The 15,505-nt window shown below is 34.3% G+C and overlaps 1 protein-coding gene across 2 annotated transcripts; it reads left to right on the top strand.

Annotated features, from left to right (window-relative positions):
* Positions 1-4,155: 4,155 nt before the first annotated feature.
* On the top strand, positions 4,156-11,882 carry LOC146167533 (matrilin-2-like). Of its 2 annotated transcripts, none has more exons than XM_083390832.1 (7): positions 4,156-4,293; positions 8,162-8,236; positions 8,886-9,027; positions 9,529-9,670; positions 10,106-10,259; positions 11,440-11,600; positions 11,686-11,881. In XM_083390832.1, the coding sequence occupies exons 2-7, from the start codon at positions 8,203-8,205 to the stop codon at positions 11,818-11,820; spliced, it is 768 nt and encodes a 255-aa protein (XP_083246958.1). In that variant the 5' UTR covers positions 4,156-4,293; positions 8,162-8,202; the 3' UTR covers positions 11,821-11,881. The 2 variants fall into 2 exon arrangements, with proteins under 2 accessions (XP_083246958.1, XP_083246957.1); XM_083390831.1 differs by lacking the exon at positions 4,156-4,293 and adding an exon at positions 7,077-7,227 and having other exon boundaries at positions 11,686-11,882.
* The last annotated feature ends 3,623 nt before the right edge of the window (positions 11,883-15,505 follow it).

Raw genomic sequence — 15,505 nt, 5'->3', positions numbered from 1 at the left:
AATCATTCCTGGCAGATTTCTTATTGCGATGCTGGTCTCATTCGACGCAATCTAAGATATCAACGTTTAGTATTGTCTAACCAATTCTATCTTTCTCTACAATCTTTGCTAAATATTAATTTACAGTTTTAAGTTAACTATTAGCCAACTTTTATCGCCTAAGGTAAAATTATTTTATGAAAAGCAAGCTAAAGATGTGCAATATATCTCAGAGATTGTCTCTTTTATAAACCCACCTTGAATCGATGCATTCTCAAAGTTATGTGATAAATCAGATAACTCTTAAATTTAGTAAAATTTGCTATAAATAATTAACAATGAACTGCTAATTAACAGTTGCAAATATGATTTCATTTTTCTGAATTTATGCCCAATCTTAAAACAGTCCATTATTAGATAACAATCGTACCTTGACAACAAATTCACATTGTAAGTCATAGAAATAACATATTTTATCTTGTTTTTTTTACCAGTTAAAAAAAAATTCAACTTAAAGTTAAAAAAACATTCAACGTAAAGTTAAAAAAAAACAAGAAAAGTTGTAAACATTGGAGTTATAATTATAAGATATATACAAACATAACCATTTTATTAAAAATCATTGCATATTAGTACAACATGTTTTGCAGCATTTTTTTATTGAAACCCTTGTCGTTTGTTGTTCGACAATGTGGCAATTGTCTGGGTTAAAACCTGATGCAGAAGCACATAAAAAGAAAATTAATGTCAAGTCAAACTAGTCAAAGCTAGATAAGTCAAGTATGTCAAAATCATCTTACAAGAGACTTTTCGATATTGGCTTTGGCATTTATTTTTAAGCTATACCATAGTGTATAGCTCATTGGCTTGCCCACCGTTTTAAATTGGCTTGCCCACCGTTTTATGACTTCTTTTGCTGATGATTAGGGCGATTATTTTTTGACTTGTCAAAGAAAGATTTTGTTAAAACTTACATTTTAGGTCAAAATTTGTCAAGATGATTTCATGTGAAATACACATAAATCGTTTAAAATTTTTAAAAACTATAGTCAGCTTTTTGAAATTGTCGTTCAGTTAACTTTTTATTAAAAACATTTAGTTTTGAGACAAAAATATCAACTAAGCATTTGTATGAGTTTTGCATCAACCCGAAAAAATAACTTTGTTTTCGACCGGCAGTCAGTAAAACAAGTAAAACGTGTGGTCGACGATATGTTGTTTTAATCAGGGAGTCGAACCGGAACCGAACATGAACTTTATGAACCGGTTTTAAGTCAGTTTTTTTCGAACCTTAACCGAACCTGAACCGTTTTTTATAAGATTTAAGGAGCCGAACCGGAACTGAACCGAATATTAGTACCTGAAGTACCTGAACCTTAACCGAACCCGAACCTGTAAATTAAAACGGTTCGCTCCTACATGACGTCACAACTTCTATTTTACAGAGTCAAGTTACGCCATGTTCAAAATTTTATGAATAAAATATGAATATTGAATAAAAAGATCGTTCATTTTTTATTTTTTAGATATTTCAATATTGAGTTGCTGTTTTTTTAATAAGTCACGTAACTGAGTTAAATGACTTACAGTTCAAATATTATTCTCTACATTTATCGACCCACATTTTGAGATTTAACGCAAATTATATTGTATCTGAACCGGAACTTTATGAACCGGTTTTAAAATAACGAAGGTTGAACCGGAGCTGAACCGGAACTTTTAAATTACTCCGAACCGAAACCGGAACTGAACCGGATTCCGAAAAAATTCTTGAACCCGAACCGAACCTGAACCGGAAAAGTCAAACGGTTCGACTCCCTGGTTTTAATCAATGTATTTTTGTATTAGGTAAATATTTTGACGAAAAATATATTTTAGGTCAAAACTTGTCAAATTTTTAATTTTTTAGGTCAAAATTTCTTATTTTTTAGGTAAAAAAACAATCGCCCTACTGATGATAAATGTTTTAGTTTAAAGTCACAGTTTATTTTATACAATTTCTAATGACACAAGTATAACTATATTTTTGCAATATGGGTATATAGCCTAATAATCAATTAGGTATTCCTATTTAGCTTTGCGTTAAAAAAAGTTTTAATATCCTATTTTCTATTTTATTATAAAACACGTCGGCCAGTCGTTTACTACAAGATTTAGCTGCGGTACAATTACTTGCTTTACTAAGTTAAACTTTCAATCATTTTAATTCAGGGGTTCTTAAACTGGGGTCCATGGACGTCCGGTTCGTTTACGCTTTGATGCTGTCTTATGAACTATATCAGCGCTATTTTACCGTTGCGGCGTGGAAGGCTGCCAATTGCGTCGCGGACAAACGGAAAACGTACTCAAAACTATTGGACATATTCGGTAGAAAAACTAACATATTCGGTAGAAAAAGAGTGGCCCAAATTTACTTTTTCTACTGAAGATTATTAACAGATGTGTTTAGTGTTCCTTGGACATATTTTTTTAAACATTTTTTTGTTTATGTAATACAAACTTGCAACAAATTTAAAATAAATGCAAGTACATCCCCCAAAATCGCGATATCTTTCCTCGGCAGGTGCGCAAGTACTTATTATATGCTAGATTAACTATTAAGGTTATCTCATTTTCTCAAAGTAGTTTTGTTACACTTTCCATTAGTATAGCATGGATGACGACGTATGGACTATAATTTGTAACCAACCAAACGCTTTTTTTTTCGCGCTTTTCACTAATACTAATTTACTACCTCTTTAATTTTAATTAAACATTTTAAGTGGAAAAAAGGATCCTAGGCCCAGCTAATTCATAGTTGTTCTAGCATTTTAATAACACAATTCTTAGTTAACATTTTGTGGCCCGCGACAAGAAAAAGATTGCCGACCCCCTGAACTAGGTAATTCTGGTTTTCTAAATCAATTAATTAGCAAAATGCGGCTAATTTTAATACTAATTGTGAATTGCTTGGGCGTTCTAATTCTAGTTCTAATCTAATTCGGTTTTCACCAAAAAAGGCTAATTTGACCAACGGCATTTTTAGTCTTTTTAAAAAAACAAAGAATTTAAATTCAAAATCTTTGGTTGAAACGTAATTTGTACAGTCTGAAAGCATATGTTATACATTCTTATTAGAATACTTCTCGATTTAAATGAAATTGATTGTCAATAATAATCATATATAAGTCTAGTTGAAACTCGTTTTTTCAGTAATTCGGTAATTTCAATTGTAATCTAATTTGGGAAAACTCAAAATGATCTAACTCTAATGCTAATCTAATTTGAGAAAACTCAAAGTGATCTAACTCTAATTCTAATCTAATTTTAACAAGCTAAAATAAATCTAGTTGTCCAATTCTGGGCATAACTGAAGTTGTGGGTTGTAACTCTATAGAGAATATTTGTCTTCTATACAAACTACATTTTTGAGGTTATGGTGAAATTGCACCACATTCAAAGCTATACCTGCATGGTGCATCTTTTTGGATGGTCTGAGGATTCATATAATACTCTGGTTAAGTTACGATAAATTGCTTCTAGGGTGATATGTTTCACTTGTTACCAAAAAAGTCAATAAATTGGAATATTTTAAGCGATTAAATGCGTATTTCTTGTACCGTCATATAAAACACGTTAGAACAAATAAGCTAACTTTTCCGTGACGTTGTTTATTGTCCATTCCTTAGCTTCATGCGTTTTACCGATATTTTAAACTTAGCTTGAAATCCGTGTGAGCTTGAAATCCGTGTTAGATAAGAACAGCGCATTTAGCTTCAAGGCAATTACTTTCAGCACGCTGATAAATGCAGTATTGGTGGTTAATGCCATGCCACAAATTAGCCTGAAGTCAAATAAGCGCATCGCATATACAACATTAAGCGGATCGCATACAATATGTTTTAAAAGAAGGCAGTCGTTAAAGCTATTTGAAACTATTAGTATAAATATATTGTCAATGCTGTAGCCTTAATAAATAATAAATAGAGAAAACTTGGAAAAAGGTACGTTTAATGTATAATTACAAAATATATTTTTTTTATTCCGATGCTTTAGAATTGTTTAATTTGAAATTTCCAAAAAATGATAGCTAGTATAACGTAACCTTGTCGCTATTCGTTTCGTTAATTTGTGCAAAAGTTGTGGATGCTTTATTACTATATTTGTTTTGTGAATACAGGTAAAGCTTTAATGGTTGTTTGTCATTATTATGTTTATAAAACAAATGTAATTTCTGGTTGGTGCACATCTCAATCGTGTTGAATTATTTCTTTAATCTGTTATTTCTGCTATCATATTTCGTCTGCCATGAAGCAAGCACTACCAGCCTAGCAGGTAGATCTTTATACAAAACAGCATATAGGCTCTAACAAATAGTGTACATAAAATAAAACCAGTAATCGCCTATCGTATGGCATGTACTCTTTGAAATCACGGAACGTTATGTTTCCCATTCAAGTTGATCTATATCAGGGGTGGCTAACCTGCAGTCAGAGACCCAAAGCCAGATTTATAGCTTGGTTAACTGCAAGGAGCCACATACAAATGGGCAGAAATGAATAACTTATACACATACCTTTGCTCAGTTATATACATTGTAGATATTGCGCACTACACACCAATAATATTGCGTTGGCTGCATTTACCCGAATTTGTATTTACGCTGAAGGAATTCTCAAATAAATGCCAACACGCTGTTAAAATTTGTAAAATATGTTAACTCGCCTTTACAAAAAGTAATTTTTCTAAGTAGGGGTGGATCCCGTACTTTTACTTAAGGGGGCATGGTAAAACGTGACGCTATAAAATAAGTCTCGTTTATTACTATACCGAAATCAATTTGTAAGGTATCGCGACAAAAGTCTATGCCGCTGTGATGTTAGCAAACTGACTTAGGACGCGAGGCGTGTTTATGCTGACAAGATTTGTCAAAAGACATAATGGAACTAGTTTCTCGCGTAGCGCGTTTTTCTTCTTCTTTTGTTTAATTTTCCAGGTATAAATAAAGTGGGACAACTATATCAGGGGTCGGCAACTTACGGCCCGCGGGCCGGCCCGCCAATGTAATTCATCCGGCCCGCCGCCTCTTTGACAAACTATACACGAGTCCATTTTCAATTTTTTTTAATTTTCGCGGTTTGCGCGAATAATCGTGTACGTCCGGTTCGTTTACGCTTTAATGCTGTCTTATGAACTATATCAGCGCTATTTTACCATTGCGGCGTGGAAGGCTGCCAATTGCGTCGCGGACAAACGGAAAACGTACTCAAAACTATTGGACATATTCGGTAGAAAAACTAACATATTCGGTAGAAAAAGAGTGGCCCAAATTTACTTTTTCTACTGAAGATTATGAACAGATGTGTTTAGTGTTCCTTGGACATCTTTTTTTAACATTTTTTTGTTTATGTAATAAAAACTTGCAACAAATTTAAAATAAATGCAAGTACATCCCCAAAAATCGCGATATCTTTCCACGGCAGGTGCGCAAGTACTTATTATATGCTAGATTAACTATTAAGGTTATCTCATTTTCTCAAAGTAGTTTTGTTACACTTTCCATTAGTATAGCATGGATGACGACGTATGGACTATAATTTGTAACCAACCAAACGCTTTTTTTTTCGCGCTTTTCACTAATACTAATTTACTGCCTCTTTAATTTTAATTAAACATTTTAAGTGGAAAAAAAGATCCGAGGCCCAGCTAATTCATAGTTGTTCTAGCATTTTAATAACACAATTCTTAGTTAACATTTTGTGTGGCCCACGGAGACTTTTCTGAGTTTGGTTTTTGCCCGTGACAAGAAAAAGATTGCCGACCCCTGAACTAGGTAATTCTGGTTTTCTAAATCAATTAATTAGCAAAATGCGGCTAATTTTAATACTAATTGTGAATTGCTTGGGCGTTCTAATTCAAGTTCTAATCTAATTCGTTTTTTACATAAAAATGCTAATTGGACCAACGGCATTTTTAGTCTTTTTGTAAAAACAAAGAATTTCAATTTAAAATCTTTGGTTGAAACGTAATTTTTACAGTCTGAAAAGCATATGTTATACATTCTTATTAGAATACTTCTCGTTTAAATGAAATTGATTGTCAATAATCAAATGTAATTCTAGTTGAAATTCGTTTTTTCAGTAATTCGGTAATTCCATTTCTAATCTAATTTGAGAAAACTCAAAATGATCTAACTCTGATTGTAATCTAATTTGAGAAAACTCAAAGTGATCTAACTCTAATTCTAATATAATTTTAACAAGCTAAAATAAATCTAGTTGTCCAATTCTGGGCATAACTGAGGTTGTGGGTTGTAACTCTATAGAGAATATTTGTCTTCTATACAAACTACATTTTTGAGGTTATGGTTAAATTGTACCACATTCAAAGCTATACCTGCATGGTGCATCTTTTTGGATGGTCTGAGGATTCATATAATACTCTGGTTAAGTTACGATAAATTGCTTCTAGGGTGATATGTTTCACTTGTTACCAAAAAAGTCAATAAATTGGAATATTTTAAGCGATTAAATGCGTATTTCATGTACCGTCATATAAAACACGTTAGAACAAATAAGCTAACTTTTCCGTGACGTTGTTTATTGTCCATTCCTTAGCTTCATGCGTTTTACCGATATTTTAAACTTAGCTTGAAATCCGTGTGAGCTTGAAATCCGTGTTAGACAAGAACAGCGCATTTAGCTTCAAGGCAATTACTTTCAGCACGCTGATAAATGCAGTATTGGTGGTTAATGCCATGCCACAAATTAGCCTAAAGCCAAATAAGCGCATCGCATATACAACATTAAGCGGATCGCATACAATATGTTTTAAAATAAGGCAGTCGTTAAAGCTATTTGAAACTATTAGTATAAATATATTGTCAATGCTGTAGCCTTAATAAATAATAAATAGAGAAAACATGGAAAAAGGCACGTTTAATGTATAATTACAAAATATATTTTTTTTTATTCCGATGCTTTAGAATTGTTTAATTTGAAATTTGCTTTCCAAAAAATGATAGCTATTATAACGTAACCTTGTCGCTATTCGTTTCGTTAATTTGTGCAAAAGTTGTGGATGCTTTATTACTATATTTGTTTTGTGAATACAGGTAAAGCTTTAATGGTTGTTTGTCATTATTATGTTTATAAAACAAATGTAATTTCTGGTTGGTGCACATCTCAATCGTGATGAATTATTTCTTTAATCTGTTATTTCTGCTATCATATTTCGTCTGCCATGAAGCAAGCACTACCAGCCTTGCAGGTAGATCTTTATACAAAACAGCATATAGGCTCTAACAAATAGTGTACATAAAATAAAACCAGTAATCACCTATCGTATGGCATGTACTCTTTGAAATCACGGAACGTTATGTTTCCCATTCAAGTTGATCTATATCAGGGGTGGCCAACCTGCAGTCAGAGACCCAAAGCCAGATTTATAGCTTGGTTAACTGCAAGGAGCCACATACAAAAGGGCAGAAATGAATAACTTATACACATACCTTTGCTCAGTTATATACATTGTAGATATTGCGCACTACACACCAATAATATTGCGTTGGCTGCATTAACCCGAATTTGTATTTACGCTGAAGGAATTCTCAAATAAATGCCAACACGCTGTTAAAATTTGTAAAATATGTTAACTCGCCTTTACAAAAAGCAATTTTTCTAAGTAGGGGTGGATCCCGTACTTTTACTTAAGGGGGTAAAACGTGACGCTATAAAATAAGTCTCGTTTATTACTATACCGAAATCAATTTGTAAGGTATCGCGACAAAAGTATATGCCGCTTTGATGTTAGCAAACTGACATAGGACGCGAGGCGTGTTTATGCTGACAACATTTGTCAAAAGACATAATGAAACTTCTTTTGTTTCATTTTCGCATTTAAGCAGTCAAAAATGGCAAAGCATAAGCCTACGAGAATTAACACTATACATTCTAAAAAAAACTCACATTAAAATTAAACGTAAGAGTCCATTAAAACCGGTGGTCGACAGCCGTATTCTGCTAAGCCGCGGTTTGGCCACCCTTTTCAACATGGAGAAAGTACTAGTTGGCTTATATGAGATTAAAAGGTTAAAGTGCTTTCAGTTTTATACGGTATTTTTAAAAGTTTTTTTTCTTTTGGTCAAGTTACGCCTTGATCGGAGGGTGTTGAATCCTATTTAAATGGTGCTTTCTTTCAACAGACAAGACGTGCTTAAGATTTCGCAGAAAGCATGAAAGTGAAATGCTCTTTAACGTTCCCGGAAGCAACGCTCCAGGTAAAATACGGTTATTCATTAAAAAGTCGAAGCCTTTCTTTTTTTCAGCAACAATCCTTTTACACTTGTGGCATCTAATAGATGTCATCGACATTACAATTAACCACAACGCTTTTAAGGAAAGGGTAAGGTAAGACGTCACAACGATTCCTCACAAAGCATGTAACCTTAAAATACTGGCCTTAAAGTGTTCGATAGACAAATATTAACCTAAAATGACCCAACATTGTTTTGGGACATGACTCGTGAAAAAGGGGTATAATTTTGCTGGCACGCCTAATTATTTCATACCGGAACACTACCCCGGACCGTTTCGGCTTACTTTGATCTCTGATGATACAACAAAACGCTGTGGGTAGACCTTTAGACTTTGGTATTAATAATTTGGCTTTCTTCACTATAGCCGCTGGAAAAACTCAACATATTCTTTACTCCGTACAACTATAGATCTAAACCGATTGTTAGTCAAATATAATTTGCCGGTTATACAAGGTTTAAGACTCTAATGTATATTTGCTTGACGTCATACTCACAAATGTTTACCAAACTTGGTTATGACCACCACACATGCCTGTTTAGGAATAGGTATAGCGAACACTAGTCTCTCTTAGGGTTTATAAATAATACAAATAATTTTACGTGTGTTTAGCCTGCGGTGCTCTTCCTCAAAGCTTGGCAAGCGGGTCTTCGCTCAATTGCTCGGTTTTTCAGTCAGGTGGCGTTTGCGACTGCTCGTGCACCAGCAAACTGTTCACAGATCGTGTAAAAGGTTGCATCACTTGCCAAAATAAGTGAGTTTGATTGCTTTGATAACGATACGAAATCTCATTTATGATGAGCGTAGTTTCCTATATTTTTTTGCATTTTTTACAAATGTTGTCAACTAAACCTCTACCAGCAATCTGAATAAAAAACAAACGCAACAATATAAGAATAAGTCAGATACATTTATTTAGATATACTGACGATGCCTTTGTTGGCGAAATATATATATATATATATATCTTTAAAGATCTGTTAATTGTGAATTACTAGCTTCCTAGAGTATTTTGCTGTTAATGACCAGGAATTAAGGTCGACATCTATCTTGCAAGGGTCAAGGTGATTTCTATTATCGCATATTCATTACAACTTAACCTCTATTACAACCCATGAACATTTACTGTTACATCGGCATTTTTACATTTTCGTTGACTGTCGCCTACGAAATCTGTATGTGGCATGATTCGATCTCCGTTTTAGCGTTTCCAGATTATACATTTTCTGAGGAAGAGCGTTTGTTTTTTTCTTAGACAAACGTGGCCTGGCGACATTCCATGTTGCGAACCAGAGTGTCCACCTCAGGCTCTTTTGGATTTATTCTTTCTCCTCGATTCCTCTTCTTCCACGGGAACTAAAAACTGGAATACAATCATCAGCTTCATAGTTTCTCTTGTGAGTAAAAATAAGTGTAATTTAAAGCTTTAAATTAAAGCCAGACTTTTTCGGCGTGAAATAAATTACATTTATTATTAACCTTCAAACGCCAACAGCTTTTCATGTTGGATATAATACTTCAAGAGTATGACTTGTGCTATGCTACAATTGTTTTGCCGGATATTTTACTACTTTGCTATATAAGAAATGCTTTCTGTGTCCAATGAATTCAAACTGAAGACATAATATGAACTCGTTACTTACGGCAAAGCAACAAAAGCTTCATAAACACAGTGTTGAAATGAGAGGTCAATGTCTATTTATGTGTGAGAGATCAACTGTAAAATGGGTTACTTTATTATTTTCGAAAGGTTCAAGGTTTTTTGTGAGATCTGCTGTTAAGTGCCACGCTCAACTTAGGAAGTTTAACAATCTGTCTTCCTACATTTTTAGCTGGATATTTTCATCATTGGGCCAGAAGGTATGAGAGTCGGGATTGCAAGATACAACCGCAAGTTCGACTTGAAAAGTGAAATCTTGATTAATGATTACTCTGGTGTTGACGAACTTAAGAAAAAGCTCAAAGACATTCCCTACAATGGATCGGGTGAGTCAGCTAATATGTTTCTTAGTAATCGGCCTCTACCAGATGCCAATTATTAATATTAGTATAGTTGTCTAAAACTAAGGTGGTATAGATATTTTGTTCATAGTTTGGGATTCAACGGATTTAATGCCGAAAAATTACATTTCTGTAGAAATTAGTTAAAACTGAAAAAAATTATAAAACACAAAACATAGTTGTCCGGTCGAAGTGATATATTTTGGGCAAAGAATCGGGAACTGGTATTGAAATAAACACAACCATTTGACATTCCTACCAATAAAAAACATAATATGCCATAAGCGAGCAATTTTTCTCCTTGCCCATGTTTATTACCGTCTAATCCAGTGGTCGGCAACCGCCGGTCCGCGAGGAGTTCGTTACCGGTCAGTTGCAGGGTTGCCAGATTTAAATTTTTATTTAAACCCAAACTGAACGCAAAATGCCAAGAAACATAAAAATAAGGCAAACAACAATTAAATGTAGTTTTATATTTAAAACACAGTAACTTTCGTTTAAACATACTCCATGGTATGATAAAAAGTATTAATTAGTATTAAGCACTGCGATGAGGTTCAAAACAAACCAGTGTGCTGTGGCCATATGAGATGCATTGCAAAATGATTTATTATTTAACGTTCAGGCAAGAAAGTTTTAGAAACAAGCACATGCATTTTAATTAGTTCATTAAAAAAAAGATGCAATAAGTAACCTTTACTGAACATTTGTTGTTTTTAAAGCCGCAGAAAATTTTTAGTTTCAAACCGGTCCGCAGGACCAAAAAGGTTGCCGACCCCTGGTCAAATTTTTTGCTTTATAGTTTCATTGAATTTGTATGACTCTGCCTTAAAAATATTATTAAAATCAATGAAAATATTATTAAAATCAATTAAAATCAAAGGACTTTCAAAAATTCCAGTTATTTTCACATTTGTTTAGCCTGTAGCCCAACGAAAGTAAGAAGAATGGCATCATTGTTAGCATGTAATATGTTTTATGTTTATTATCTGAAATTTATTATCTGGCAAGGTAAAAATAAATTTCTGCAAACCAAAAGCCATCGTCTAATATAAAGAAGAACATTTGAATAATGAAAACAGATCGCCTCTTTGATAATAGTTTATTTCTCATACATTCATGATGCTCTTCACGTTTCACAACTCGTTGTATTACTGTTTTTTAGGAACACATACTGGAAAAGCTCTCTGGCATCTTCACAGGGAGAGTTTTAATACTTCAGGAAACCGGCCTGACGTTCGCGATATTCTGGTGGTTTTCACAGACGGAAAGGCCACTGACCAAGTTGAAACTGCTGCTAAGGCAATAAAGGATAGAAACGTTCAGGTGAAAATGCCATAGTTAGTATTTTTTCAGTGACTAAGACGAGATTTATTGGACAGAATATAATGGCTAGGATTTTCTTTTACAGATATATGCGGTTGGATTTTCTAATCGCTTCGATCGAATAAAAAAGAGTCAGCTGTTATCCATTTCTTCTGGACCGCATTACGTAAAGAATATTGCTGATGGTCACCAAGAGTTGGCACGTGATCTTTGTGTATAGTTCGTTAACGCACTTTATACAAAATATACTTTTCGGTCTGTTGAACAATAAAATAATTTTTAATACTATTTTGGACACGGTTGGTGTAGTTTTTGATTTTTTCAGGATATGCCTGGATGCATTATTTCAATTTAAAAATTTATTGATGCTTTTATACTACGTATTTTGTTAGGCACGAACGATCCATTTACTGTATCTAAGCAATACGGACAATTGTTAACTGCACCGTTTCCAATAATAGTACACCAGGTGCCTTTGGAAAGACTTGAAGAATTCGTTCGGCCTAATCAAGATTATCGTGCAAGCAAACCCATGCTAGGCTAGAAAAACAACCTGCATGCGGTAAGGTTCGAACTCAGGACTTCTTCCGGCAAAACTGGGACCGCCGGTCTACCGACTGAGCTAAGTAGAGGATTAGTGAGAGCTTTGGAGAAGACAAAGCGGTCATAGCACGGTTGACTGCTGTATCCTGTTTGTACAGCAATGCGGAACCAGGAAGTTGCTTTTTTACGATCATGAAACAACAGAGACGCAAAGTGACAAGTAAATGTTACGTCATAAAGATGTAACCCTAAGAACATCATACGCGTTTATTTTGGTAAAGTTGTTGGTAGGAGAGGTGTTACTTTCAATACCAAAGCCAAGCAAAGTGGTAAATGCGCGAACAAATTGATGTTATTGGCTAATTAGCAAAAGTGTATATTTTAAAGGGTAGCGGTGTTAGGTTGTGGTCCGATAAAAAGCGTTTATCCTGTTTAAAGAATTCAATGGCTAAGACGTAGTAACAAACTATTTTTTGTGCTCAACAAAGTAAAGAAAATTAGATAACAGAAGATTCGCAAATTTTTTTTGGCATTTTTAATGTTAAAGTTGGCAAAAACAGAGTTTGTACAGCGTTGTAGGAGTGGTGTACAACCAAAACGGAAACGATAACATTATAATCATAGCAAAAAATTTAAATATTAACTTAGAGCTCGCCTTCCCCTACGAATTGCGTGGAGCCCCCCTAGAAACCTTTTTTAAACCAGCAATTCAGCATCTATCATGGCTTAAGTATTTTTTAGAAATAAATGCAACGCCTGGCCTAATAGTCTTGCTAAAAGTATTAGCAACTAACTCGAAATGCGAAAAAAGACGACATTTGGACATTTTTGAGCGTCCGAGGAGGACCATTTAGTTTTCTCAAGAAAAGGGGATAAATCCTCCTAAAAGAGGGCATATGGTAGGCCTAACTTATACACTCAGTGCAAACCAACTTAACTATTACAATAAGCAAAAAAAAAAACACCAAAAAACAACAGTTCAGTAGTCGATTTACTTCAGAAAGTTGTTACTAGTGACTATAAGATGCTCCTGAACTTTCGTTCACCCTTATTCACCCCTTTTGGTTGGTTCACCCCTGCAAAAATTGTATTCACCCTGGGGTGAACCATTCACCACTTTAAGAAACACTGGGCTACGGTTCTAAAAGTTTTTTTGAATCGGAGCCCGAAATAAATTTTTGGCTTCACGTAGATCAGGCACGATATTTTTAGAGCTGACTTCAAAATTAGCGAAGCAACTAGGGGGCCATTCATATCATTGTATGTTACGTCACGTAAAATCATAAACTCTACAAAAGTGCTGTTTATTTCAAAACAATATGTGAATCTTTTTATAAGGCCACGTGTCATGTAAGTTTAAATTAGATCCACATTAACCACAAAAAAACTAGTCCACGTCGTCGAACCTGAAGTAGGTCAAGGATAACCAAGATTACATGGATTTCTTGTTATGGTGTCAAAACCCTTTACTTCAGTATAAATAAAACTATTGTAATCAATAGTGAGGACCTTGATACTTTTTGTGTATTTTGACAATAGTGAGGAGAACTGAATTTGTAGCTTGATCCTTTTGTGAGCGCATGTGCATGACGTCATTAAAATAAGTTCACTCTAGCGTGGTGAAACATTGTGTTATTTATGGTATGTTATACCAATTTGAAGTAACTATAAAACAAGAAACACTGGAGAAGATGCTTAAAAAGGTTTTAATTATGCAGTGTTATTGGTTAAGTTGCATCTCTAACGTTATGCAGCTAACCAAGGAATACTGGCCCAATAGCTTATTTAAACTCGGTATAAATTGCGCAAAATCATCGTGTACTGTTATCACAGACAGCAAACAACTCGAGCACCCGATTTATCTCGTGAATCAACACACTTACGTCATTTGCGACTGATTTAGCACTGTTTAAAGTTCAGTATATGCGTATCCATTTACTTTGTCAAGGCCTCAATATAACATAACTAAAGTTAGCTGCAAAGTGCTCTCAGTACTTCGTTTGTTGCCTATATCACAGGTTTGTACCCCGTTTAAAATATAATACAAACCCAAATGCGTATTGCTTTTACTTTGATTTGGGGACTTTTCCCGTTGTGCTTTGGCCAAAAGGGTCTGGTCAACTTTAACGCCTATAGACAAATCGGACTGAGCACTTACACCGATTTAAAGGAAGACTTGCACCCAAGAGCCAGTCGAGAAGATTTGGATGGGATCGTTGATTTTCTGAGCAAGTTCCACGGATCACAAAAATCAAGAAATGAAATTTTGCAGCACATTCGAGGGTTGGTTTGTTACGCTACAGTATATTAGCAACAGCGACCGTCTTTACAATTATTAGATAGTGGGCCACTATTAATCCCCTAAAGCAGGCACGCAGTTTAACTAAGCAAAGGCAACGTTTTTTCGCGCTTAGCGCAAATCTTATGTGGCTGTTTATATGTTTACCCCATATATGCTCAAATATATTGCCTTAGGGCGCCGCTAGCACCATTACACTCTCTAACAATTTTGTTTCAACTAAACAAATGCAATTTGGCTTTCTTCGGATCTTTGTTTACAATTTTGACCCTATTATTGACATAATGATTGTTGACGGCTATAAATCTCTGCATCTTGTACCATATTATGATAAACAATTAAACGAATCGACTACTTCATCTAGATTAGGCACAAGACTGCAATCTCCTATAAAAGATTCCAAAGAGGTCGCAACCGAAGAAGAAATATGGAGTTGCTACACAAAATACCTGAAAATGATGATCGATTCTGCTAATGGTGTGCCATACGCTGTTCAAAGTAAGACTCGTGTGTTGCAACTACCTAATTCAATGTCTTGACTTCAAATGGGATGACTTAATTAAAGTCTTTTGGATAAAATGGTTTGACTTGACTTAGTTAGTTTAAACAAATGACTTGACTTGGCTAAGACTTCGACAACTAGATTTATTTTAGCTTTTTAAAATTAGATTAGAATTAAAATTAGAGCATTTCAGTTGTTCCAAATTAAATGAGAATTAGAATTAGATCATTTTGAGTTTTCTCAAATTAGGTTAGAATTGGAATTACAGAATTCCTAAAAAAACGTATTACAACTAGAATTTGAACTATAATTACATTTGGAATTATTATTCACTATCAATTTTATTTAAATCGCAAATTATTCCAATAAGATTGTGAATGGTAGATAAATGTGTGATAAATGTTATGCCTTTTAGCAAAGCTTATGCTTTCTAGACTGTACAAAATATCTACGAGTCTTTCTGACCATATAGATTTAATTAAAACTGTTTGTTTTGACTAGTATAATGCCGTTGCACTAGACTAAAATCGCCGACTAAAGACTAAAACAGCCGTTGGACAA

This window comes from Ascidiella aspersa, chromosome 1 (genome assembly GCF_963924565.1).
Source record: "Ascidiella aspersa chromosome 1, kaAscAspe10.2, whole genome shotgun sequence".
Classification (NCBI taxonomy): Eukaryota; Metazoa; Chordata; class Ascidiacea; order Phlebobranchia; family Ascidiidae; genus Ascidiella; species Ascidiella aspersa.
The sequence above is the reverse complement of the archived record's forward strand: the minus strand, read 5'-3'. Positions and strand labels throughout refer to the sequence as shown.